Below are 27521 nucleotides of genomic sequence, written 5' to 3'. Positions count from 1 at the left end.
TCCATGCCTGTTGATATTAGCCTATATAGGAGAAATACCGATATCCTGTTACTCTAGAAAATTAGATGCGGAGCTTTTATAGTGGACGTAGTTGAGGAATCATGTGTTTACACCAGGTGCGTTGGTTACCAGGATGCACTATGGGAAGAAGGCAAGCTAGTGGAGGCAGTTTGATGCTCTGGGCAATTTTCTGCTGGGAAACTTTGTGTCTTGGCATTCATGTGGATGGTACTTTCACATATACTTCACCTCCCTAAACATTGTTACAGACCAAGTACACCCCTTCATGGCAACGATATTCCCTGATGACAGTGGCCTCTTTCAGCAGGATAATGTGCTCTGCCACACTGCAAACATTGTTCTGGAATGGTTTGAGGACTATGACAAAGAGTTCAGCCTGTTGACTTGGCCTCCAAATTCCCCAGATCTCAATTTAATTGAGCAACTGTGGGATGTGCTGGAAAAACAGGTCCGAGTCATGGAGGCTTCACCTTGCAACTTACAGGACTTTATGGATCTGCTGCTAATGTCTTGGTGCCAGATACCACAGGACACCTTCAGAGGGCATGTGGAGTCAATGGCTTGACAGGACAGAGCTGTTTTGCCGGCACAAAGGGACCTACACAATATTAGCCAGGTAGTTTTAATTTTGTGGTTGAACGGTGTATATATTTACATATTTTGCAGGATGGTTCTTCTGGTTAATTCAGAATTTCCCATTAGAGTAGTAACAATCACAAACAATAACCACAATTCCAATTGACGATCCCTAAACTCCACCCATCTTTATGTCACACAGCATATTCAGCATTGATTGTAACAAACATTCTTTCATTTATTCTTTTTGTACACCCACTTTCAAATCTCTTTCACCATGAAGTTGTAATTAACGAACATATGAACATCATATAGTCTTTACCAAGTTCTAAACTTCAATAAGGCTAATCTCCTGTAACAAGTCATAACAGATTAGTTGTTTATTCATCATAAACAAGCCATGTGTGAAAACGTAAGTACAACCCTAGTGCTTCCATATCAATAAAGTTAATTTTGCTAAGTGTTGCTATCCAACTGTACTTAATTATTTGATCATCATGCTATCACCGCTTTATGAAAGCAACCATTGGCAGTTTGGCCGTAGCATTCGGGTTTCTGTTCACACCATGACAAGAAGAAAATAAACCGCTGTAAATGTTGTTCTTCAGGCTGGAATGGGTTACAAGGCCAACTTCATTTGAGGACAATTGTGCCCATCTCCCCTCAAGTTGAATGTTCCAGCAAACTCGCCCAAAGAACAGACCACATGCTGCTCCGAGAGTGCAAAGAACCCAAAATCTACAACTGGGGATCTACCGGCCTCAGTCAACATGATAAATAATAAATAGCTCTACCATCAGAAAAAGACTGAACAAGTATGGCTTTCATCTGAGGGTGACCAGGAGAAAGACCGTTTTGTCTTAGGTTTGCACTTTTACATCTAAACAAAACATAAGACTTTGCAATGTCCTCTAGACAGATACAACCAAAGTGGAGTTGTTTGGTCTTGTGTGCACAATGCCATGTTTGTCAAAAGGACCTTATACCCACTGTAAAGCAGTGATGATTTGGGGTTGTCTTGCTGCCTCACTATGATTGAGTTCACCGTGAACTCCTTTTTGTACCGGAGTATTGTAAAGGAAAATGGGAAGCCAACTGTCTGACAACTGAAGCTTAGTAAAAAACGAAATCATTAAACAGGACAAATGATCAACCACTAAATGGCCTAAAAAGAAAAGAATGACATTTCAGACTATAGACCAACAGATAACAATTACTTCAAGTTATTGCTAAGAAATGTATTTCTACACGCTGCTAAATTATGGGATATTTTTTCATACATGGTTTCTTCATGTTGCCTATTTTTTGTTGAGTAAATAATGACACCGTATAATCTGTTATGTTATTGGTCATATGACATTAGACTTATGTGACATTTAGGACTTTGTGAGGACTAGATGATTATTAATTACGTTGTAATATTTAAGAGTCGGGCAGATTTATCAAACCTTCTAACAAATAGAGAGGAGGTGTTGCCCATAGCAACCAGTCAGATTCTAGTTATTTTCTAGACTGTATTAGAACTAGATAAATTATAGCTACAATCTGGTAGCTATGGGGAGCACCTCGAATTATCCTTTTTAGAGATTTTGATAAATCTACTCAGATTTGAAAGATAGAATTTTTTCCACAATGGCTTTATATTTATATAGACTTGAATAAGCAATTTATTTGAAGTCTGCTCTGCGGAACATTGAAAGATGAAAGGACTGAGGGAATGTCTGAGAGTGGTTGAACGTCATCAGTGTCACATAGATGGAGGCAGCAGTGTCATTTTGCATTATTATGTTTTAAGTTCTGTGCACTAAATTATTGAAAAGTGGTTATAAACACTTGGAATATAGACAACTTGTTCAGAACATCATCTGTCCTGGGGGAAATCCGGTCTCTCACTAGTGAGAATAACTGAGGCTAATTCATATTGTCTTATCAGAAAATCACTGTACTGTGGGGGTTATTCTGTAAACGAGAGAGAATGAAAATGTTTTCTTAACTTGTGACTAGACTTGTCCTTTATGTTATACCATATTGTAAAATGTTATACTGCCACTTTTAATGTTCTCTACCACTTCCGACTCTTGTTTTGGTAATAGGTAAAAGTGGGCGTGGTTTATTAACATCACAAGAAAATGTCATTTTTATAGAATACAAATAAATGCTAAAAAAGAACATTTTTACAATCTAAATGGACTTGCTGTCGTAACATATATACACATTGCTTTAAAGATGTTTTTAGAACATTTTTGAGATTTCTCTACATTTATCGTAACCTCCTTAATGTCCAACTATTCCTGTCCATTTCCATAGGTTACTCGGGGCAGACAAGGTTTTCTCTTATGCTCTCAATGAGTGGCTGACTGACATCCGCAAGAACCAGCTGCCAGGCATTCTGGGAGGAGTAGGTCCTATGCATTCAGTTGTACAGCTATGTAAGTACTATGTATCGGAGAGTGAGGCTTTCGCTCTGTGTAATATGTGATATTGTGATGTTCCATTTCTGTTTTCTATTTTTTAACGAATATATTTATTTTCTTACTTTATTTATGCCTATTCTATCTGTGCTGTATTTATATTCTGTTGATGAAAATGAGTAGTGTGCAAATTAGTTCCCAACTGCAAAGACAATATCTATATTCTGATTGTAGTTTTGCTTCATTAAAGGATAAGTCACTTGCCTGCTCTCTATTTCAGTTCATGGTGTGCGAGATCTCTTCTGGCTGCCCATTGAACAATACAGGAAAGATGGACGCATCATACGTGGTTTGCAGAGAGGGGCAGCGTCTTTTGGTACCTCCACTGCCTCGGCGGCACTAGAGCTTAGCAACCGGCTAGTGCAAGCTATACAGGTAGTGGATGATAGATTACATTGCTAGTTCAGGTAGTAAAAATGACTCCTTATAAACTCATTTTTGCTTTCAATGGAAGTAAACTGTAAACCACCTCTTCCTAATTTCAGGCCACAGCAGAGACTGTCTATGACATTCTGTCTCCAACACCGCCTGTTTCACGTAGCTCCCTTGATGTTCGACAGTCACGAAGACTAAGAAGAGGACAGCAACCAGCGGATCTAAGGGAGGGCGTGGCAAAAGCTTACGACACTGTGCGAGAGGTGAGTGCCACACCTAAATAGCATAGTAGGCGTTGTATAGCAATATGAAGGTACTACGACATGCATTTTTCCTTTCCTTAGGGTGTCATTGACACTGCTCAAACCATACGTGAGGTAGCATCACGTGGCCATGAACAAAAGGGACTGACTGGTGCCGTAGGCGGAGTCCTGCGACAGATACCACCCACTGTTGTGAAGCCATTCATAGTGGCCACGGAGGCTACATCCAATCTTCTGGGTGGGATGCGAAACCAGATACGACCTGATGCCCACAAAGAGGATGCTTTAAAGTGGAGGGCAGATGATGGGCAGGACTGAAAAGGAAAAATAACTCTGTCCTTAAAGTGCCAAAAGGAAAGCTGCAATATGTGAAGATGCCTGGAGTATGCTGGGTCTGCGTCTTGAGCTGTTGATGTCTCTGCATGACCATAAAAGGACAGTTAAAGCCACTCCCTATAGTACTCGGACTAGGCTACTTGATTTTGACCTATACGCCTTCTTTTAGATATTTTTATGTTACCTATTTTCTGTAAACTTCTCTGCTCATGTATATCTTACTATAAACTAATTTATCCATAAACCCTTCTTCTCTGTAGCTCTTCCAACCATGCAGTGGCTTCTCCAATAATGTAGTGACTTTAGTAGATAAATTACTTAAGCACTTTTCATCGCAATGGTGGCCTTGATACATTGACCGATGTTTTCAGGACGTAAGCTGTGCATTGTTAACCTTTATAGCAGAGAAGCCTTTGCTTGTCTTATTTAATTCTACAGACCCATTTTACTGAAGATGAAACTGTGTGGAACTCTTTTGTCCTAAGAAGGTACTCTGAGCACACATCTTTAAGGCCTCAGTCCATTACAGAATGTCGCTTTTTAAATTCTCCTCTCTCTTCCCTAAATGCTTTATTCCGATTGTAAGGCCAAATAAGTATGAATAAACAAAATATACTGTAAAGAACTCAGTGACATGCAAACAAGGGTGTTCGCCACAAATCTGATGTTGAGGTATGTGTAGCACTACATGTTTCTAAGGCTGATCAGTGGATAATTTTTATTTTATTTAATAAGTGTAATATTTAAACCGAGTGAAACAAGATGCACTTTTTCTCACACTGTGATATTGTTCATAGTGAAGATACAAGTCTTTCCCTCCCTCTGCACAGTAATAAGAAAATAATTTGCTGGTTTTAAGAAATTGCATTAGATTGTCATAAGGAGGACAGTGTTTCGCTGTACGATGGGATGAAACAGAACACTGTATGATTGGTCTACCCCACCCAATGCAGGGTGACATTGATCTGAGTCATTCAGTCATCCTTATGCCACGGTCATATAAATTACATGACTTATCATCCCATCGAATGCAGAGTAACAGACAAGAGAGACCCCTGCAGGTCAGTGTTTGTGTTGTGCTTACTTTTCCAGTGGCATCTTATCTTCATAGAAGATCTCTTATCACTATGCACTGTCACACTTCCAGCATGTGCAACATTAAGGGATTTGTCCTCACATGAGTAGATTGCTGGAGCCCCAAGTCCACGTGACAGTGATTTGTTGAGCTGGTAAAGTCCACATCTCTATTAATTAGTATTGTGAAAAAAAACCCAGACTGTCTCCTATGAATTCATAGGTCTGTGTTTCTAGGCTGTATGTGTGTTATGACGGATACCTCCTCACTTATTTAATGATCATTGTTTTCCCCATTTGTAGCAATCCCTTCTGTCTCCTTTTTTGGTAATGTCTTTTCATTCTCCTCATCCTCCTGTATTGTATGGACTCCAGCTTCTTCCCTGCTCTCGTCTACCATACACATGGTGTCTCGCATAGTATCAATGAGGTTCTGCAGCCCCAACAGGTAGCCATCTTCATGGGTCCCAGGTTCCCAGGGTACATCATGTTGCAGGGTAATGTGTGATGGTGCTGGAGATGTTTTACCAAAATCAATCATCCACACGTTGGAGAAGCCTCGGCGGTCATGAACAAAGAGAAGGGAACTGCCAATTACCTGAGACAAAAAAGCGAGATTGTCATTTAGTGCAATGGAAAAGCTAAATTAGAATATACACAAGACGTGTCTGACTACTTTCACCTGGTGGGCAAACACTAATAAATTACTCAAGGTACAGCAGCTTCACTGCCTCACAAATGTATAAATATATGCAATTATTGTAAGTAGAGCAGAGATTACCATAGTTCAGGCTATGTCCTCTCCTGGTGCTTTATGGGCATCCCTGGTGGTTGCATTAATGTTTGTAAAGAAGGAAGACCTTATCTATAAAAACAAGAGCTCGGAGGGAATATTTGCTCTCCTGTTCCTCTTACCTGTATTCACATGTCAAGAACAAGGTAACTAAGCCATCCACTATAATACATAACATCCAAACAATTTCTTAGTTTCAGATAAAGGATGGTTTAAAAGTCCATTAAACACCAAGGCTCCTCTCCTTCAGAATTATTACTAATCATAGCTTTTTTTTCATGACAATTTCCATGGTGATTTCAGCTCCCTCACATCATCCATCCAATGCTAATCACAGCACATCAACATTGCATATAATACTTTTCATGTCAGATGTACTGATTTAAACCCACTGCAAGAAATCTGTCAAAAATATTCCTAATTTGCCCCACATCCAATCGGGGTACACCAGGACATTGGGGTATAGTGTAGCAAGATAGGTGTTTGGCACTTTAAGAAAGTTGTTGGTTAGCCCTAGCACCTCCCCCTCTATACCCCTCTTTCATGTTTAGGCTTCAGTTAGTTAAAGTGCCACAACGTGTAGAACGTTTGGGGCTGCTAGAGAGCCCCTCTTTTTTTTCTTTTTTTTTTAGTTTTTATTCAAAGTTAATTCATTTGCTGGCACCAGATTTTCTGTGTGTGTGTGTGATCCACATCACTGACTTCATGCTATGAGACGCCAGCACGTATGCTCACTAACTCTGCAGCTCCTGCTCCAGAGCTTGCAGTATGAAGTAAATGAAGCTGATTATGCAGCGCACAGCATGACCGACTGTGCGCTCTTGGAGCGGGGGACTGTAGGTGCCACTCCTATGGCTGAACACCTTCGGGGAGCTGGCCGCAGGCTGTGCCCAGCATCCCTAGGCCGCGGTGGCACAGGAGCAGCCTCTGCTTCACTGTACATGTGGAGAGATATGGCAGAAGGTAAGTGAACCCCTCTCCCAGCGGGGAGGAGGAGTAGGTCACAGTGGGCCCCCTGAGTGGCTATCTTACAAGAGGCAGCCATTTGTTTCCTTAGGGGACGAGTCAGGTGGGAGTTACTGTGTCTCTGTAAGCCCCTGCTAGGCGCTTGATTAGTAGAGGGGGCTGTTCTGCTGGATGGCTGCCAGTCCAGTGCCGGGCCAAGGGGGGGAGGTGCTTCTTCCCTCTCCCTGCACTTTCTCCCTGGTGGTCTCTCACTCCTCATGTGAAGATACCAGAACAGGCAGTGATTTTAGAGCTCCAGCTCACCCATTCTCTGTCCCTTTGCTTGTTGGGTAACTGGTTGTAGGGTTGTTATTGTGGGTGGTTTGTCCCACAGACTGTTACTGCTCTTTGGCTGTATACCATACTCACTTTCTATGCTTTGCTTGTAAGTTGCACTTCATTAGTGTGGTCCCCCCCCCCCCACCCCCACCTGTGTGTAACATGCTGGATAGGGGGAGATCCTTGAGGACTGAGGTGACTTTTATGACGAAGTTCACCTGTGCCATATGTAAAGCTAAGTTGCCTTCGGGTGGTCAGGCATGGATGCTTTGTGCGCAGCCTGCCAGTCTAGGGATCACCTGCTGTGTGCGTCAGGGGGTTCTGGTTCCGAAAACTCGGCAGAGCTGGCCTGAGCTTGGTCACTGGCCAATACTGTGACTGAAATTGGTGCTGTCTCAGACAGTGGGCGGTCTTTCTGCAAATTCCTCTGCCTCTGTAGTGAGTGGGGTGGATTCTGTTCCTGGTTTGCTAAGCCACGGTCCTGTTGAACATGTGGTTGTAGATTCTGAAGAGCCGGCCTGGGTATGTGGTTTTGTGGCTTTGGTTCAGGGTCTCGTTTCTGGTTTCCTCCTTTTTAGAGAGAATGTTGCAATCGGCTAAACCACCCTCCTTGCAAGCGCAGGCGGGTGGAGACGCTCTTGCAAGGAAACGAGTCAGATTCTGATTGTTCTTTCCAGGAGGAGGGCGAAGTGGTTGTTGAATCCTCCTAACCGTCAGTGTAGACAATTTGATACAGGCTGTGCGCCAGGTACTGGAGATTCCTGAGGCAGTAGTCCCTGTGACTGTTGTGTAGAGAGAGAATGCCCCACAGTCTAAGGCAGGCCTGTCCAACCTGCGGCCCTCCAGGTGTTGTGAAACTACAAACCCCAGCATGCTTTGCTGATAGACAACCAGTTGATAGCTGGAAGGGCATGCTTGGACTTGTAGTTTCACAACATCTGTAGGGCCGCAGGTTGGACAGGCCTGGTCTAAGGCTTCTTTCTCTTTTCCCTTTTCTTCCCAATTGGAGGATTTGTTGGATGAGCCCTTGTCTTTAACGGATCAGAAGTGCCAGGTGGCCCTTCGGCTGCAATCTTGTTATCCATTTCACCCTGAGGTTCTTGCAAAATGGGAGGCGCCTTCACGGATGGACGCTCCAGTTGCAAGGTTGGCTAAGGTCACTACCATCCCTCATCCCAACGCAGCCACTCTTAAGGTTGGCGCAGACCATAAGGTTGAGGGTGTCCTGAAGTCAATTTTTGTGACGCCGGGTGCTTCTTTACAACCCGCTTTAGCATTGGCGTGGGTTAACAAAGCAGTAGAACGCTGGTCAGGACTGTTGTCTGAGGATTTGTTGGCCGAGAGAAAGTCTTCTTAACTGCTTCCTTTGGTGGGACAAATTCAGAGAACTACGGATTTCTTGGGAGAAGCAGCTTTGGGCGTAGGACTGATTGGGGCACGGATCTCTGCCCCTGCTCGACGAACTCTCTGGCTTAAGTCCTGGGAGACTGATGAGTCTAAAAAGGCTCTTGAAACTATCCTTTTTTTTTCCTGGGGGTGTTTTGTTTGCGACTCAGCTTGACACCATTATCATTCAAGCAACAAAGAGGTAAGAGCGCCTTTCTTCATGTCCATGCTCTCTAGTCTTCAAACCTTCAAGCGTTTTCTGAAAACCCACCACCTCAGACAAGCTTATAATAGTCCTCTATCACCCTCTTAATCTCCCTAGGTTACCCTATCACTACCCTTTACACAGCTAACACAAGAAAACAACCCTCTGATCAACCTAGTTGTATGACTGAGCATACAGCCCACTAAATACTTTGAAACCTTTGCATTCTGGCTGGACAAATATTCAATAGCACGTGCCCTTGTGTATCAAACCATTGTCCTATAGGTTGTAAGCTTGCAAGCAGGGGTCCTCTTACCTCTCTGTCTGTATGTATTATCCAGTATTGTTTTATTACTGTTTGTTCCCAATTGTAAAGAACTACGGAATCTGCTGGTGCTCTATAAATAAATGATGAGGATGATGCTCCCAAACCCAAGATGGCCAGTTTCCTGTCCTTTGCTCTTCAGGCAGGTCTATGGATCAGTACTCCAGAGATCAGTCTTCCACCCCCAGAGGTGGTTTGCAGCGTGGACGTCGGTCCTGGACTGCTTGGCGTCAGAAGACAACCATTCTGCCGTGGTGAAAGTCCATCTTCTATTCAGGAATCCGTGGTTTGGAATTATGGACCCAGGGGTACAAGATCGATCTCCTCAGGTTTCCTCTCAGGCGGTTGTTTTCCACAGGGCTTCCGCTGTGTCTAAGAAAGCAACTGGCTCTGCGAGAGGCCATCCACTTCCTGATTTCTTCCAGAGTAGTTATTGTGGTTCAGAAAACACAAAAAGGTTTGGGGTTTTATTCCAACCTGTTTGTTGTTCCAAAACCCGACAGTTCGTGGAGGCCGATTGTGGATCTAAAATTTTTGAACTCTCAGGTAATGGTGCCCAGATTCAAGATGGAGTCTTTGCAGTAAATGATTCACAGTATGGAACAAGGGGAGTTCCTGGTGGCTCTAGACATCAAGGATGCCTATCTGCATGTTCCCATCTGGTAGGGTCATACGTGCCTGTTCAGGTTTGCGGTTCAGTGCGATCACTACCAATTCCAGGCACGTCCTTTTGGTCTAGCCACAGCTCCGTGGGTCTTTACCAACATTATGGTGGTCACGGAAGCTTTGTTGCATTCCAAGGGGATTACAATCTTCTCCTAAAGACGAAGTCCATGTTGGTGTGGCTGTCCCATAATCAGGTAACAACCCAGACTCTGAAGTCCAAGTTGATTCTGATCCAACAGATGATCTTTTTGGGACTTCTATTTGACACCCAACAACAGCGGGTGTTCTTGCCTCTGGACAAAACAGACCTCTGTACACTTTTGTATGAGGGTTCTGGGCAAGATAGTATTAACTTTCAAGGCAGTCCAGTTTGGTCAATTCCATGCACGGGAGTTTCAGCTGGAACTTCTTTTAAAGTGGTACAGATCACACCAGAATCTGTCTGGTCAGGTGTTCCGCCTTTATCCTTGAAAGCATCAGTTGCTCTTTTGGTGGCTGCAGAAAAACAATCTCTGCAGGGGTCAATTATTCTCTATCTGTGATTGGACCTTTTGGTTATAACAGATGTCAGCCTTCAGGGTTCACGTCCCCGGTTTCAGTGTCTTTGGGCTCTAATAAGCACACATCATTTGCTGCAGGTACAGGTGGTGACGATAGACACTAAAGAGAGAGGCACTCCAGTCACTATGGTGGCGCCGTATTGGTCTCAGGGGGAACGCAGACGTTCTCGCCATGGCGGGGGGGGTGGTCGTGGCATCTGACCACTATGACCAGACCTGATAACTCAAGGACCGTTTTATCTGCATGGTTTAGAATGTCTTGCTTTAACGGTGTGGTTGTTGAAGCCATGATCCTTCCAGCTAAGGGTTTGTCTGAGCACATGCTTCAAAACATGCTTCGGGCTCGGAAACCAGGCTCAGCTAATATATATCGTCGTGTTTGGAGCACATATATTGCCTAGTGTGAAAAGAAGGGGTACCCTACCTCTTCTTTTCGATTGTCCAGTTTGCTTATATTCTTGCAGGATGGACGGGATGCTGGTTTGCGCCTTAGTTCACTTAAGGGTTAGGTGACTGCTCTTTCAGTCTTCTTTCAAAGAAGACTTGTCATGATGCCTGGTGTTCAAATTTTCATTCAGGGGCTCCGTCATCTACAACCTCCGTATGTTCCTCCAGTAGCGCCTTGGAATTTAAACTTGGTGTTAAATGCTTTACAGCAATCCCTTTGGACATGGTGAATTTAAAGTTTTTGACCTGGGAAAACAGTCTTCCTCTTGGCCATCTCGTCCGCTAGAAGAGTTTCAGAGCATGCAGCATTATTATGCAAGTCTCTTTTTTTTTTTCATGAGGATAGGGCAGTTCTTTGAACTAAGCCTTCCTTCCTCCCCAAGGTGGTGTCTAGATTCCAGATAAGTTAGGACATTGTCATCCCTGCCCTGATCAATTGTCGGTCTTTGGAGGACGAAGTTTCTCTTTGTTTTCTAGCGGTTGTCTGTGCTTTGCGTACGTATGTGCATAGGACTCGAGATGTGCGCAAGACGGAGGATCTTTTGGTCCTTTATGATGCACACAAGAGGCTGGTCAGTCTCTTAGGTGTCTATTTCTTGGTGTATTACAGCCTGTTCTAGATAACCTTTGGGCTCACTACACGAGGTTGCCGAGTGATTCCTGGGTGGCACGGCATGGTGCCTCAACTGAGCAACTGTGTCGGGTGGCAACCTAGTCCCCTGTACACACGTTTACTCTGTTTTTACCATTTTCTTATGTTTGCATCAGGGGATACAAATTTTGGGAGAAAGGTGTTTGGTGATGTTTCTTCTGAGTGTTCCCACCTGTGATGTAGGTTTTGGGATGTCCCCAATGTCCCCCAATTGGATGTGGTAGAAAATAGGATAATTATACTTGCGTAATATCCGTTTCTCCTAGTCGCTTGGAGGACACTGGGCGCCCAACCTTGATGCTCTGGTTTCTCTTCTTGTTTGACTTGTCTTTTTTGTTCAAAAGAATGTTCTTTCTCTTTTTCTGTTTTTTCTTTTTTTTTTTCTTCTCTCTATTGTCTCCTTTGCTATGGTGCTTGCTTAAACATAAACTGAAGCGTAAACCGGAAGGTCTAACAACTTTCTTAAAGTGTCACACGCCTATCTCCCTACACTATACCCCAATGTCCTTGGTGTCACCCAATGAACTAGGAGAAACGTATTTTACGTGAAGTATAAAAATTCTATTTTTCAGTTTAGTTTCAGTGATTGTCCCTGGAAATTGCTATTCCTGGGCTTCATAGGTTAATATTTATTGAAGTGGCTTTAAATGGCAAAAATTACATTATAAGCAATATCCAGAAATGCATGATGGGGACTGTAGTATATCAAGACCTGCCTAGACTGTACTACAAGAGATGTGCTTAAATGTACTTCTTAGTCTCAAAGTGTCCCTGTAAGTTACTGTATGTGTAAGTTACTGTATGTGTAAGTTACTGTATGTGTAAGTTACTGTATGTGTACAATGCTGGGCTTCACCGTATTATGTACAGGAAGGAAGACTGCTGCTATCATATGCCCCTATCCCAAATACAGCAACATTGCAGACAAAGTAAAAGAAGTCCTCAATAACTAAGCACTTATGCCATAGCTGTAGCACAAGTGAATCTAGCTTTGCCCCATGATACAAAGTGGGCACTGCATATGAAGCTTGGGACGAAACAAAATGAGACTTAAAATCCTCTATTTTTCCAATCCTTCTCTTTAAGAATTACATCACAAAACATATGAACTTGCAATTTCCATTAAAGTCCGCACAAGTGTTTGCTGCTTATTCTATACTCAGGCCCGGCGCTCCCATTAGGCAACTTTAGGCAGTTGCCTAGGGCGCCGCTGACTAGATTTTCTTATCTAGTCAGCGGCTTGGAGAGAACTGCAGCGGCTGCGGGGTGCCACCGCTGTATTTCAGTGTCTGCTTCCTCTTCCTTCCGATGCGCCCGGGCAGCCCGGCACATCTCGCACATGATCACTGACTGACAGTGATCATGTGACAGTCTGTCCGGCGGCGCCTCGCTGAAGTATCACACGGTCTGTCAGTGACAGACAGTGTGAATAAAGTTATTTCCCGACGTCCCCCTCCCCTTCCAGCATGCATCGCTCCGCCTCCTGTGGGAAGCAGCCGAGGAGCAGTCATTGAAGAGAAAAGAAAAGTGAAGGGAAGAAAAGGGAAGAGGTTTGAAGAGCCGCCCTGCATCTACTGACCAGACTTCAGGAGAAAAAAGAGTGAGTAAATAAAATCTAATTATTTATTTTAAAAAGACGGTGCCCAAAGTCCAATCTAGCAAGTAGGGAGGTAAAAAAAAATGTTCTATATTTGACTTGCAAACTATGGGGTAAAATTTCTACACTCATGGTCTATATTTTATTTTCAAACTATGGTGGAGAAATGACACTTATTGGCACCTCATGCTCTATATTTGACTACACTATAGTTTGCAAGTGAGGCAGGGGGGGGTGCAGCGGTGTGAGGCAGAGGGGGGTGCAGCGGTGTGAGGCAGGGGGGGGTGCAGCGGTGTGATGCAGAGGGGGGTGCAGCGGTGTGAGGCAGAGGGGGGTGCAGCGGTGTGGGGCAGAGGGGGGTGCAGCGGTGTGGGGCAGAGGGGGGTGCAGCGGTGTGAGGCAGAGGGGAGTGCAGCGTTGTGAGGCAGGGGGGGGTGCAGCGGTGTGGGGCAGAGGGGGGTGCAGCGGTGTGAGGCAGAGGGGGGTGCAGCGTTGTGAGGCAGAGGGGAGTGCAGCGGTGTGAGGCAGGGGGGGGTGCAGCGGAGTGTGGGGCAGAGGGGGGTGCAGCGGAGTGTGGGGCAGAGGGGGGGTGCAGCGGTGTGAGGCAGAGGGGGGTGCAGCGGTGTGAGGCAGAGGGGGGTGCAGCGGTGTGAGGCAGAGGGGGGTGCAGCGTTGTGAGGCAGAGGGGAGTGCAGCGTTGTGAGGCAGGGGGGGTGCAGCGTTGTGAGGCAGAGGGGAGTGCAGCGATGTGATGCAGAGGGGGGTGCAGCGATGTGAGGCAGAGGGGGGTGCAGCGGAGTGTGAGGCAGAGGGGAGTGCAGCGGTGTGAGGCAGGGGGGGGGTGCAGCGATGTGAGGCAGAGGGGGGTGCAGCGGAGTGTGAGGCAGAGGGGAGTGCAGCGGTGTGAGGCAGGGGGGGGTGCAGCGGTGTGAGGCAGAGGGGGGTGCAGCGGAGTGTGAGGCAGGGGGGGGTGCAGCGGTGTGAGGCAGAGGGGGGTGCAGCGGTGTGGGGCAGAGGGGGGTGCAGCGGTGTGATGCAGAGGGGGGTGCAGCGGTGTGAGGCAGAGGGGGGTGCAGTGATGTGATGCAGTAACATATGTGTGATGAAGGGACATGTTAGGGCCGTCCATTGCCTTTAACAGGTGCATGATTCATAGGCTTATTGTGTCAAGTTTTTTGTTCCGAAATCTAACACCTGGATACCTCCCCTCTAGAAATCCTGTGTCTGCAGTGGAGTCTGGACAGCGTTCTGCATCAAACATCACTGTATCTGGACTGCTGGAGAAGGTAAGGCTTATATATTTTTTCTTTTTTTTAAAACACGAAAGCACTAGGGGCTAGATTTCTAGCTTTCATTTATTTAGTACATTCTACAAAATGACAGCTAGAATCTGATTGGTTGCTATAGGCAACATCCCCACTTTTTCAAACCTGCAGCTTAGTAAATCTAGCCCTAAGTCTAGTATGTAAGGGTCTGTGAGAAATGGTTTGAAATTTTGCCTAGGGCGCGGAGAACCCTAGCACTGGCCCTGTCTATACTCTTAGGTTTATTTATTCAGGGTTTCCAGATATGGAGATCTTTGGATGGAGCACTACAGTCAAGCTGAAAGGGAACTAATGAGGAATGTATTAAGAAATCAGTTGCCAAGCTGGTATGTTGTACGGACTGTAACAACATAGCTACACAATACACACTGATGAGAGAGTGCACCCGCTGACAGGTTTTCTCTTATTTGGACATACTGGTGACAAAAAATAATAAACAATAGAGAAAAGTGCCCTTTACAATTATTTAGTCAATAAAATACTTTCCCCCACCCCCACTGCAATCCTTATTTTAAAAGCTGGTTTTCCCATCTTCTGCAGAAATCTCTTAATGTAAACATTTCTTTGTATGTTATCAATGTCTTACACTGAGTGAATATAGCAGCTGACAAAGCTGCCAAATATCGCCACCTTTTACCCAGCTGTCCAGAAAGCAGCCGTCATTTAAGTCTTTGTGCTTTTTTTTTTGGTAGGGGGGAGACAGATGCTTCTTCCTTTCCTGACTTCACAAGTAGATCACGTTTGTTGTCTAAACACCCAATGAAAATAATTGTGGAAAGAGATGCGTATTGATCTTTTCATGTTAGCCTGGAGCCAATGCTCACTTTTTGGCTGCGCTAACATAACACCGTGGTACATTTTCTCCATGACAATAAGTAAATAATGTTAAATAAACATGTCCCAGCTGTAAGGGCAGTATGGCAGCAGGAAAGTAGAGATATAAAGTGGAGAAAAAGAGCAAAGTATCACCCTCCCCTCCCCCCCCCCAAAAAAAAGAACAAGTGGGTCTACATCTGAGAAGGGGGCAGTGACTAGATGAGACATGACAACATGACAAAACATAAATGAGGCAAGGGGGCAAACAAGATATTGGTAGGATAAGGTTGTGTCACATAATAGAGACTGCCATGGTGGAATAGGCTGGCATTGAGGGAGGAACGGACATTTTTACAGTAGGTATTGTGCGTTTATTTTCTAAGTGTGTGTTTTATAGATACGTTGCATTTGTTCATGTGGCTGATTAAGGGTGGGAGACCTAGACTTCTAGGCTGTAATTCACACTAGACAATTATTAGGTTATTGTTTTTAACTCAGTACTGACTAAGGCGCACTATAATAATTCTTCACAGAAAGATCATCCTGGTGCTGGTTGTGTTGCAGATCCTACTGACTGTTTTTGTGCAACTTTGGAAACCACACCCACTTCTTTTTAGGGGGGGGGTGTTAAAGGGAGAGGCGCATTTTCAAACTTCATTTTGGGTTCCTATTTCTTTACAACCTGCTCTGATCAGCCTTCTGTAGAAAGCACATACTAGCTGCTTGCAACAGAATCCTGTGCATACTATATGGCAGCTGGTTTTACTCTGCAGTACGGCGTGTATAAACCATCTATAGCTGGTATTGCGCTTATCTTTTCTCATCTTACTAACCTCGTGAGTGCGGAAAAATAAAGAGTCTTTAAGTGCCGCCTGCATGCTCTCCAAACGCTCCATATAGGCAGCCTGAAACAAAAAGCATTTCCAATTTTACAACACAAGGTGACACTGTAGGTTGGGCATAAACAGTATGTCCATTCATGACACTCATAAAGACACATAATCACAGTAACACCAAAAATGCGTTTTAACATATCCATGCTATAGAACATGGTGTTCTCCTCTGTAAGGTAGGTGATAGGACTACTGCTGTTGTATGTGCTTTCTCGCACTCTGGATCACGCCTTTCTGAACACAAGACAAGTCTAGCAACATTCCCCAACTATTCAGTACTCACAAGGTATGCCGAGGTCAGTACAGGAACAGCATAAAGGGTTGCAGGCATATTACCTGTGCTAGAGATGATAGAACACTTTATTGCTGGGTAATTACAGGGCACAGGAGTGGGGCTGCAGGCAGTATAGAAATGGAGTGACATAATTGCATGGTGTCTGCACCAGTGGCATAGGCATGCGACCCTAAGTGAGGTCTGCAGAGCAGGATCATGTAAACCATTTGGGGTCCCCCTCGGGCTGAATGTTGTAGTAGAAGAGCAGTTGCTGTCTCATACCAGAATGTCCTTCCGGCTCTTGGTAAAAATGATAAATGTCTCCATGATGTTTTCTCGACTTTTCATTTTCTTAAAGTTTTTCTTCACAGGGCCAGCTTCAACCTGGGAGACAGAGGACAAAGTCATCACTTCACTCATTCCCACACCCCACACCCCACACCCGCATTTTAGGGTAGCCAGGTGAGATTACTTTGGGAGAACATAATTAGTTTAGAAATATTGATCTATTATGGCACTTTTCACCTTTATCCAGCAGATCTGATCTTTCTTATGGAGGGTGTGTAAAGTGTGCCTGTTCTCTGCTGGAAAAAAGTAATTTCAGAAATATCCCCTATTGTGTCTGTGACCATGAATGACAGTTGGAAAGTACATGAACGTTCTTTTCTAGTAATGTAGACACCCAAATGTGTTGAGTGAAATAGAAAGTAAAATGTCATTCACTATAAGTGTGTTATTTTGATGTGGAGTTTTTTACTTGTACTTTTTATTAGCCTCACTAAACCCAGGTTCCCAGACACCATTGTGTATGATCACCTGTGACTCACCGTGACTCCCTCGATACGGAATCCCATCAATGCTGTAGAACTCACACTCTCCCTCCACTGCATGTACCGAGGTTTGGTAACAGCTTTCTGCATGTGTTCCTCTGGTGTGGGAGCTTCAGGTTCCAGGGCCACCATTTTGTTGTACATGTCTTTACGTGGTGTGGGTTTCAGAAGGGCCTTGGCAAGCTCCTCTTCTAGGTATGTCCTACAGGAAAGGGGACATCTTTTTTTTTTTAATTGAATTTGGTAGTTCAAGAATGCTTAACCATGAGTTATGGCATAAGCTGCAACTCATTCTGTCAAGTACCAAGAATCATTCTGCATTACGAAAGCCCCTCAGGTTGGCACAAGATGTTATCTGTGAATCTGTCTCTCTCTATAGGAGAAGCAGGCGAGTTGTATTAATCTGTAGGACAGAGGAAAGGATGAGATTAAGTAACGAGTCCTTACCGAATGCCAATCTTGCAGTCCATAATGCTGGGAGCTTCCAGGCCCATGAGAAGGTCTTCCATCTTTATATATGTCTGATCTTCTCTCTCCACCAGGCCATAATAGGTGGGAACGTATGGCCGGAGCACATCGTCCATAAGGGCCACCAGGCAGGCATTTTCTACGGGACTGTATTTCTTCAGGATGTGGCCTCGCTCACTGGCTTTAAAGTTACCTTGGAGAGTGAGTGCAAGAAATAATATTCATTGAGCACATATTCTGCCAGGGAATGGCTCTTGTTTACTAACCTGCACTGACTATTTCTGTAATGAGGTACTTTCAGTACCGACTTATTGTCATGGCACACTTGACATTTGGCTCACCTGCTCATTGCACCCTGACATTAGACAACTTATTGATTTAAAGAATTCATAAAGTGTTGTAGTAACTGCATGAAGGTGGTAGCCATAGCAGAGGGCTAGTTCAGCTACAAAGAGATAAATCTACAGCTATAGCACATTGTCACCTCTCTTCTTAGAACCTTAATGTGGATCTGTCATTGACACATAACTACACTATAAACTGAATAAATAAATCTGAACAGGCACCATACATTTACTGTGATTTACAGCTATCCTCTTCTAAATTGAACACTTTACAGCACACGTTTCTTTGATGTTATCCTACTTCTGGGCAGCTATAACTATATAAATAAAAGGATGAAGATACCATTTACTGTCAGAAACATGCTCAGTGCTTCCGAGAAATTTCCTGTGACATTATAAAACTGAGGAAAGTTTGCCAGCTTCTAGCAGCGCATTTGCTCTGAATGAAGATGAAGCCTACATTAAAGCCCACTTAAATCACCTAATTATAATAATGTTTATGATATTTTAGCAGTAATTCTTTTTATATCTTTCTTGAGAATAATGTGTGTTACTAACTGCATGTTTTGTACCCGCCAACATTCCCGATTGGAAAATTGTGATAAATTGGTCACAGCCCTGATCTGCTCTGACCACTTTCTTCTACAATATCAGGTCACGCCCCTGATCTGGTATAACCACTTTCTACTATAATATCAGGTCACGCCCCTGATCTGCTCTGACCACTTTCTACTATAATATCAGGTCACGCCCCTGATCTGCTCTAACCACTTTCTACTATAATATCAGGTCACGCCCCTGATCTGCTCTAACCACTTTCTACTATAATATCAGGTCACGCCCCTGATCTGCTCTAACCACTTTCTACTATAATATCAGGTCACGCCCCTGATTTGCTCTAACCACTTTCTACTATAATATCAGGTGACGCCCCTGATCTGCTATAACCACTTTCTTCTACAATATCAGGTCACGCCCCTGATTTGCTCTAACCACTTTCTACTATAATATCAGGTGACGCCCCTGATCTGCTATAACCACTTTCTACTATAATATCAGGTCACGCCCCTGATTTGCTCTAACCACTTTCTACTATAATATCAGGTCACGCCCCTGATCTGCTCTAACCACTTTCTACTATAATATCAGGTCACGCCCCTGATCTGCTCTGACCACTTTCTACTATAATATCAGGTCACGCCCCTGATCTGCTCTGACCACTTTCTACTATAATATCAGGTGACGCCCCTGATCTGCTATAACCACTTTCTTCTACAATATCAGGTCACGCCCCTGATTTGCTCTAACCACTTTCTACTATAATATCAGGTCACGCCCCTGATCTGCTATAACCACTTTCTTCTACAATATCAGGTCACGCCCCTGATCTGCTCTAACCACTTTCTTCTACAATATCAGGTCACGCCCCTGATCTGCTCTGACCACTTTCTTCTATAATATCAGGTCACGCCCCTGATCTGCTCTGACCACTTTCTACTATAATATCAGGTCACGCCCCTGATCTGCTCTGACCACTTTCTTCTATAATATCAGGTCACGCCCCTGATCTGCTCTAACCACTTTCTTCTATAATATCAGGTCACACCCCTGATCTGGTATAACCCCTTTCTTCTATAATATCAGGTCACGCCCCTGATCTGCTCTGACCACTTTCTACTATAATATCAGGTGACGCCCCTGATCTGCTCTGACCACTTTCTACTATAATATCAGGTGACGCCCCTGATCTGCTATAACCCCTTTCTTCTATAATATCAGGTCACGCCCCTGATCTGCTATAACCCCTTTCTACTATAATATCAGGTCACGCCCCTGATCTGGTATAACCACTTTCTTCTACAATATCAGGTCACGCCCCTGATCTGGTATAACCACTTTCTTCTACAATATCAGGTCACGCCCCTGATCTGCTCTAACCACTTTCTTCTATAATATCAGGTCACGCCCCTGATCTGCTCTGACCACTTTCTTCTACAATATCAGGTCACGCCCCTGATCTGCTCTAACCCCTTTCTTCTATAATATCAGGTGACGCCCCTGATCTGCTATAACCACTTTCTTCTATAATATCGGGTCACACCCCTGATCTGCTCTAACCACTTTCTTCTATAATATCAGGTCACGCCCCTGATCTGCTCTGACCACTTTCTTCTACAATATCAGGTCACGCCCCTGATCTGCTCTGACCACTTTCTACTATAATATCAGGTCACGCCCCTGATCTGCTCTGACCACTTTCTACTATAATATCAGGTCACGCCCCTGATCTGCTCTGACCACTTTCTACTATAATATCGGGTCACGCCCCTGATCTGCTATAACCACTTTCTTCTACAATATCAGGTCACGCCCCTGATCTGCTCTGACCACTTTCTTCTATAATATCGGGTCACACCCCTGATCTGCTATAACCCCTTTCTTCTATCCTATTAGGTCACGTTCCTTTCTGTAGCCAACAGCACAGGACTGTCCTGAGAGAATTGGCACTTTTACATACATCTCATAGTAAATAGCCCTTTCTTCCATTGACCTGCTACCTTTTCACCTGTTAACCTCAGTGATCTACCTATTCAGCTTATTTGTTCGTTTAGTCACTGTATCAACAAACAAGGACGTCTGAGATCACATGCATGGGTCATTACAGAGGGTTGAAAACCAAGCGCCAGCTTATGAGTGAGTTTTATAAATGGTTGTTTGTGATGATACCTGGTAACTTCCATATAAGAAATGAATCCCAATTATATGCATGTATGCGATCTCTACACTATATATTGTATCTTTTACACTATAACAGCACTAAATGTTGTTTACAATCGTTCACCCTGTGCTACATACCAAGTCAAGGGTTTCACTGCCTTGTAAATGTGTAAAGGGTCAAAGGAATTCATGTAAAAAAAATAGTGATACGTAAAATTTATGACAATACTCTGCTTATGGCTGTTGCATGTCTTTTACATGTAATTCTACTATGTTTTGCATACTGCAGTCAGAGGTGAGAGGTCAGAGACACAGTTCTTCCATTATACCTTCATGGCCAGCCAGCTGTACCCAGGAGTTCTGTCTTCGGAGGGACCAGTGCACCATTGTGAAGAAAGTTTTCCATGATTTGGTCTATAAAAAATAGATTAACAATACAAGGGTACAATGACTGTTTCAAATTTTTAACGCAGTTTTAGAAACGGAGACATCAAACCGTTATCATTTACTTTTACTGAAATGCCTAAAGAGAATCTGTCATTAGAGAAGTATGAGATCCAAAAAATGTTCTTCATGCTGCAAATTTGTGGACTTCAACAAATTTTGCAAATCACTGTTTCTAACAGCGAATTGGTGATTTGATCCGATTTGCACTACAAATCCATGATTGATTTTGCCTTGTCCAGCTTTATAATTTTATCTCCTTTTGTGGAGTAGCAAAGGAAGTAAGGAATACCCCTAAAAATATGTACTCTGCACCCCTTCACCTCGTTTTAGCTACCATGCTCAATTAAATGAAACCTCATTGTTGCACAGCCCCACAAAACCAGAACCAGTCCACATTTAGCAAGGAATGCCCCGGCTCCACACCCAACTACTCACATCAGCAGGTGTAAATACCTGTGACATGCTTTGCAAGCTTGTGTGTGTGTGTGTGTGTGTGTGTGTGTGTGTGTGTGTGTATATATATATATGTATATATATATGTGTATATATATATATATATATATGTGTATATATATATATATATATATATATATATATATATATATATATATATATATAGTTAGTTTAATATCTTACATAATGTAGTTGCAGAATATTGCTCTGTTCCAAGTCAATGTAATACTCCACCTGTCGTGGGTGCAGTAGACATTTTACATAGCACACGGATTGTTCTTGTCTTGCACACGGAGGAATGGGGGGGGGGGGGTGTACATTTTTAAGTTATTCATTGTTGACTCATTTCCACATTTCTGGGGAATAAATGTCAGTACTTTTTGGTTACAATACCACTTGCTGCACTATACCTGCATTTAGACAGTATACTAGATCGCGGGCAGGAAACTGTTTTAATGGCACGTTTTGTTAATCCTGGACACAGGTCAGGCTAATTCTGCCAATATCTTAGTTCTTCATTTTTTCTTTTTTTTCTCTCAAAAACTTCTCCATCATTCCCATCAAAATATAATATTTTTACATTTTATAGAATATACTTTGTTAAATTGATTTTCTCCGTCCCCGGTAGGGTGTTTTGCTGACAGTTTGCTGATTTTCCATTGATGTGAGGTTGTTGTGAACACAATAACACAATTGTTTTAGCTATTTAAATTATTCTAGAGCTTGTGTAACATTTCTAGGCAATAACTGCCTTTCAGGTGCAGCTAAAATAGACCATGGAATTTTTTACAATGATAGCAGTGGGAGAAGTGGCAGTATTATTATTATTATTATTATTATTATTAATAATACTTTTTATTTATAGGGCACCACAAAGTGTCCGTAGCGCCTTACAGAGACAAACAATAGGACAGTACAAGGTAAAACACGGTATAGTTAACAATATGCACTGTAACTCAGGAAGCTCAAAGCACAGCTAAAGAGATGGGCTGAAAGGTTAAGGGTGAGGGATATAAAGCGCCACAGAATTTTCTGGCGTTATATAAATAAATGTTGATGATGATATTGGCATAAGCTGGAAACCTGTGCCCAAGGGAGTGGACACGGCTGACAGGTAAGAGCCACTAAGAGGTGCAGAGAAAAGAGAGGGGAGACATAGGGCAGAAGGTCCAAGATGGAGGTGGGCTGAGTAGCTGGAGAGCAAAGTTAAAAGTGGTGGAAACAGGAGGAGAGAGGGCCCTGCTCAAAGGAGCTTACAATCTAAAGGGAGGGACAAACAAACTGAAGACACAAGGGTGATACAGAAATAGAGACACACGGAGCGAGAAAGGAAGGGGGAAGAAGGGATGAGAGGAAGAGGTAGCAGACAAGGTGGGTAGTTAAGCAGATGACTGAAGGGCTTTTAAGAAAAGGTGGGTTTTAAATGCCTGTTTGAATCTGCACAGATTGGGGGATGTTCTGATGTAGCAAGGGAGAGCATTCCAACGGAGGGGGGCAGCGCGGCAGAAGCCTTGAATGCGAGCGTGAGAAGAGGTATGCTGTAATTCCAGATCTTTTAAGAGAAGTGTAATGAAATAACGACTTTGTATAAAGACCATTATAATCACCGTTACAGTATCCATAAAGTAGAGGCTGACTGTTAGGTTTTCATCTGCTTTGCATTCTGCTTGTTACCTAGATTTGCTATGCTGTTCAGGTTTGTCTTCCTCCAAGTACTGCTTGGAAGGCTGCAATTTATAAGCTCTCAAGTGTCCTGCACTCATTCCCAGTGATAGCGTTACACTCTAGCCTCCTGGTTGCTGTGTCTGTATATTGCGTGATTCTGTATCCAGAGCTTCTGGCTCTGCATTCAGCAGTTTCCTGGCTTCTCGTACCTGGATTTGCAGCTGCACAGTAGCCATATAGCTCTACACAGTTTCCTCAGACAAGGACTGTGGTAATTATCAATGCTCAACTGCGGGTGAAGACTGTTATATTCCTGCATTGTCCCAAACACTGTTATATACCTGCATTGCTACAAGGACTGTTATATTCCTACATTGCATACAGAGACAATGTAGGATTACCACAAAGACAGTATTATCAGAAGATCCCTCTCCAGCTAGGCTTTTACTATAAGATGGCATTAGCCAGCACAGACAAAGTCCGAATGCTGGTCTTTTCAGAGCAGAGATTATTAAATTGGACAAGACCACAGTTTACATAAAGGATATGGGGACTGCTGTACTGAGAGATAATTTAGAGAATGCTGGAGATATCTCCAGCGTTACAATGTAGTTAAATAGCCCCTGTAGTAAAAATTGCCTTAATCCTGAGGAAATGGCTGTTTAAGGCAAAACAATGTTTAATAAATAGGCCCCTAAAAGGGGTTGGGTAAGTTTACCTGATGGTATTTACACCGACGAGGAGACCAGCAAAAAAAAAAAACCGATAACTGTAAAAACGACAAGAAGACAATACAGACTTACCTGGAAAAGACAAAGGGGCATATTTAATAAAGCACGATAGTGCTTTTAACGGGTCATTAAGGTCCCACAGTGTCCTCCGCAAATTTATTAAGGGGGCATCGCAGCAGATATCATTGATATCTGCTGCTTTGCATTCCTCTTCGTTTTTGGGAGCAGTCACCATTCAACAGAATGGTGACTGCTCCTGGCCGCAATCTAACAAGTCCCGAAAAAACATTTTTTTCGGGAACTTGTCATGTTAATGTACCAGCTGGCGTACATCATCCGAATTGAAGAAATCTAATGCTGTCAGCTCTGCTCCGAAGAGCAGAGCTGGACAGCGCATGTGTTGAGGGATCACATGATCCCTCCCTGTCACTCAGCGCTCTCTCTCTGCAACTATCGTTGCAGAGACAGAGAGGGGATCTGTGTGCGCATATCCAGTTCTTGGAACTGGACATGCGCAATTGAAGAGTGAAGAGAAGACCGGAAGACAGCGCTTCCGAAGAGGGGGGTAAGTATGATTTTTTTTTAGCACTGAAACAGCAGTTTTTCAGAACTGTGCAGGGCTGTACATAAATGTGAGAAGTAGTTCAATCCTTATCATTGCGATAAGGATTGAAAACTACTTTTCACTTTATGTGAATATTGATAAATGTGCCCCAAAGCATATTTGCGAAGAGAGCGTCATGCTGACAGCTAGACGTTCCGATGACAGAGCTGGGCGGCACTTCATGATGATGTCACTTTAAACAGCGACATAGAGGAATGTGCATTTATAGCGGCAATGTAAGGACCCCACAACTACACACTTTAATGTAACATACACTAAAGTGTGTAGTTGTGGGGTCCTCACATTGGCAGACCTTTTATTTTTTTATTTAATTTTTTCAGAAAGCTTAATTAAGGGGGAACATTGCTTGGAAGATTTCTTCCATTAATTTAACTCTTTCTTTGGTCAAATATAATTTGTCATAACACTGTCGCCATCAGTGCCTCATTATTCCAGCTGGTTTCAAATTCTAAGTGCAAATCTGACAAGCATATTGACTGACGATCCTGCTTCCCTGTCTGATGTGCACTTGTCGTCACATTCCCAGGTCCATCAGAAATCTTTCGGAACAAAGTGATGAAAGTAAACAGTATTAGGCAATAATGGATATTCTTTTTCCCAGAGAGGTGACAAACAGTCTAGGCCATCTCCGGAAAGCAAGGTAATGAACCATCCCACTAAACTGGACTTAAAATACTCCGACTGGAGTTTAAACTGTATGGAGATCTGATTTAGGAAACCTAGGGGTCCTCACTCCCTCGATGTAGCCTGAGCAATCTCTAAGGATCAGCATAGAAAGTCGACACTCTTTGTAACTGAGGACATGGACTGCGTTGCAGAAGGACTACTGTTTGCAGCCTCAAAAGGAGTTTCACAAACTAGCGAGGTACCAGAACACATGAAAAGCCAAAATCAAAGAACAAGACAAAAGGTCAGAAGCCACAGGAGGAGGCCTTGCCATAAATATGCAGTTTCGTTTTGGGTGTCCGTTCACACAGAAGATCCTGGAAGTGTAGAGAGTGTAAAGAAGGCCAACTAAATTAAAAGGGACATGGAAATTTCAGTTATGAAAGAAGACCTAGATTTATTTACACTACAGAAGATTAAGGAGGTCTATCATTGTGTAAAAATATATGGATTGCCCATATAAAAATAATTGTGGCAGCCTGCTCAGTGTAAGGTCCCTACAGAGAACACAAAGCCACAGTGAGCACAGAGTGGGTGGAAGAAATAGATTTAATTTCAATTATGAAAGGAGTTCTTTACTGTATGAGGTAAAAATTGGTATTGGCAGACACTGTAGAGATGTTGAAAAATGAATTGTATATTTTCCTATCAAAACAGAATATACAAGGCTACTGGCATTACTAACACAATGTATGATGAGCCAGGGATTTGCCAGTATGGGTCCCAATTTTTTGACCTGAGGTCAGGTCAGGTGTAGCCAAGAGACATACCCTGTTTGTGCTCTTTTGCTCAGATAGACAACTGATTGTAAGAGACTGGGGAGTTTAAATATGCAGGCTTAATTGGCCACCTGGAAAAAAATAAGTGCAATTAGAGCCCACAAAGGATTTAGAACAATCGCACAGGAAGGAGCTGAGAAAACAATTGTCTGACCTCTAAGGTTAATGTCTATGAACAGATAAGCCTTGATTCAAGCCTTGGTATATACAAAGGGTTGCCAAAATGCACAGAGACATAAACAAAGATGGCAAAAATAATTGGAGAAACAACAGAAACGGTAACATGCAGGCTATGAGTAAACTCTGGGTTTGTCTTTGCCTGCTCTTGGTCATAATTTCAGACTTGACCATACCCCCAACGACGACATACCCTGTCCCAATGATGTCACACATATCGCTTGAGACTAGGCAACACACCCAGTCTGTTATTTTAAGATAGATTTATCACATCTCAATAACACTGACTCCACTAAATGATGGGCTTCAGCAGTATTAATAGCACCATCATAGAACTCAAGGATCGCCACATGCTTGCAGCCCTGGTCAGTCTTGACCATGAGAAGGCCTTTCATCGTGTTTCATGTGAATTTATTCGTAGGGACCTACAGAGATTTGGTTTTGGTGAAATGCTTTGTTTGTATTTTAACCCTGATGTACATTGATATTTACAGTTTGGTGTTGGTGAACAGCTGGAAGACTGACCCCTTTCCAGTTTTTTCTGGGGTAAAGCATGGCGGCTCTTTCACCTCTTTTTTTTGTTTGTTGTGCTGCTTATACATGGACGACGTCACTGTCGTCTGCATAGACCAGCGTTCGAAAACAGCACTTGTTCAGACCTGCAAGAACTTTGGCCAAGCTTCAGGATCAAATGTCACCTGTGGGAAGTCAGAGGTGATGCACTTTGGGCAGTAGCATCTGTCATGTTATACTTCATTCCCCTTCACAATTAAGTCAGATTTCCTCAAGTTTCTACGAGTCTGGTTTGGTAGAGAGGACATGGCCCTGAAGTGTTGGGAGGAGAGACAGCCAGAAAATTGGATTGTGGAGCCTCAGAGGCCTTACCATCAAGGGGAAAGCACTGCGCAACAAGATTCTTCCCATTCTGCAGTACAAAGGCCTGGCCACCCTTTGCTGCTGTCTGCAAGACTATTACAAGGACAGTCTTCTACTTCATCTGGGGCTCAAAAATGGACAAGTGGAAATGGAAAAGTAAAGTGGTCAGTTATGTGAGCAGGGTTCTCTTACCTCTCTGTCTGTATGTATTACCCAGTATTGTCTTATCAATGTTTGTTCCCAATTGTAAAGTGCTACAGAATTTGCTGGCGCTATATAAATGTTGATGTTATGTAGGAGGAACCCCTCAAAGGTGGGAAAGAGATACTTGATATGTCCAGCATGCTGCGAGTCTTCTTTGTTGTAATTGCATCTGCAGAACTCTGCTTGAGATAAATAACCA

General features: G+C 43.4%; 2 protein-coding genes across 4 annotated transcripts in view; one reads left to right on the top strand and one right to left on the bottom strand.

Moving 5' to 3' along the window:
* Positions 1-4284, top strand: part of ATG2A (autophagy related 2A) — a 75987-nt gene extending 71703 nt beyond the window's left edge. For both annotated transcript variants that reach the window (XM_075187762.1, XM_075187760.1), the window contains 4 exons: positions 2905-3026; positions 3289-3443; positions 3554-3706; positions 3788-4284. In XM_075187762.1, the coding sequence (XP_075043863.1) occupies positions 2905-3026; positions 3289-3443; positions 3554-3706; positions 3788-4024 (667 nt within the window). In that variant the 3' untranslated portion in view covers positions 4025-4284. The remainder of the gene's footprint in view (positions 1-2904; positions 3027-3288; positions 3444-3553; positions 3707-3787) is intronic.
* Positions 4285-4701: 417 nt separating this feature from the next.
* Positions 4702-27521, bottom strand: part of LOC142103656 (inositol-trisphosphate 3-kinase B-like) — a 58829-nt gene continuing 36009 nt past the window's right edge. For both annotated transcript variants that reach the window (XM_075187763.1, XM_075187764.1), the window contains exons 3-8: positions 21029-21113; positions 17617-17830; positions 17167-17371; positions 16622-16723; positions 16006-16077; positions 4702-5714 (exon numbers count right to left, since the gene is read on the bottom strand). In XM_075187763.1, the coding sequence (XP_075043864.1) occupies positions 5391-5714; positions 16006-16077; positions 16622-16723; positions 17167-17371; positions 17617-17830; positions 21029-21113 (1002 nt within the window). In that variant the 3' untranslated portion in view covers positions 4702-5390. The remainder of the gene's footprint in view (positions 5715-16005; positions 16078-16621; positions 16724-17166; positions 17372-17616; positions 17831-21028; positions 21114-27521) is intronic.

The sequence above is a fragment of the Mixophyes fleayi genome, chromosome 10 (assembly GCF_038048845.1).
Source record: "Mixophyes fleayi isolate aMixFle1 chromosome 10, aMixFle1.hap1, whole genome shotgun sequence".
In the NCBI taxonomy this organism is placed as follows: Eukaryota; Metazoa; Chordata; class Amphibia; order Anura; family Limnodynastidae; genus Mixophyes; species Mixophyes fleayi.
Note: the sequence above shows the minus strand (reverse complement) of the source record. Positions and strands in the feature narration are given on the sequence as shown.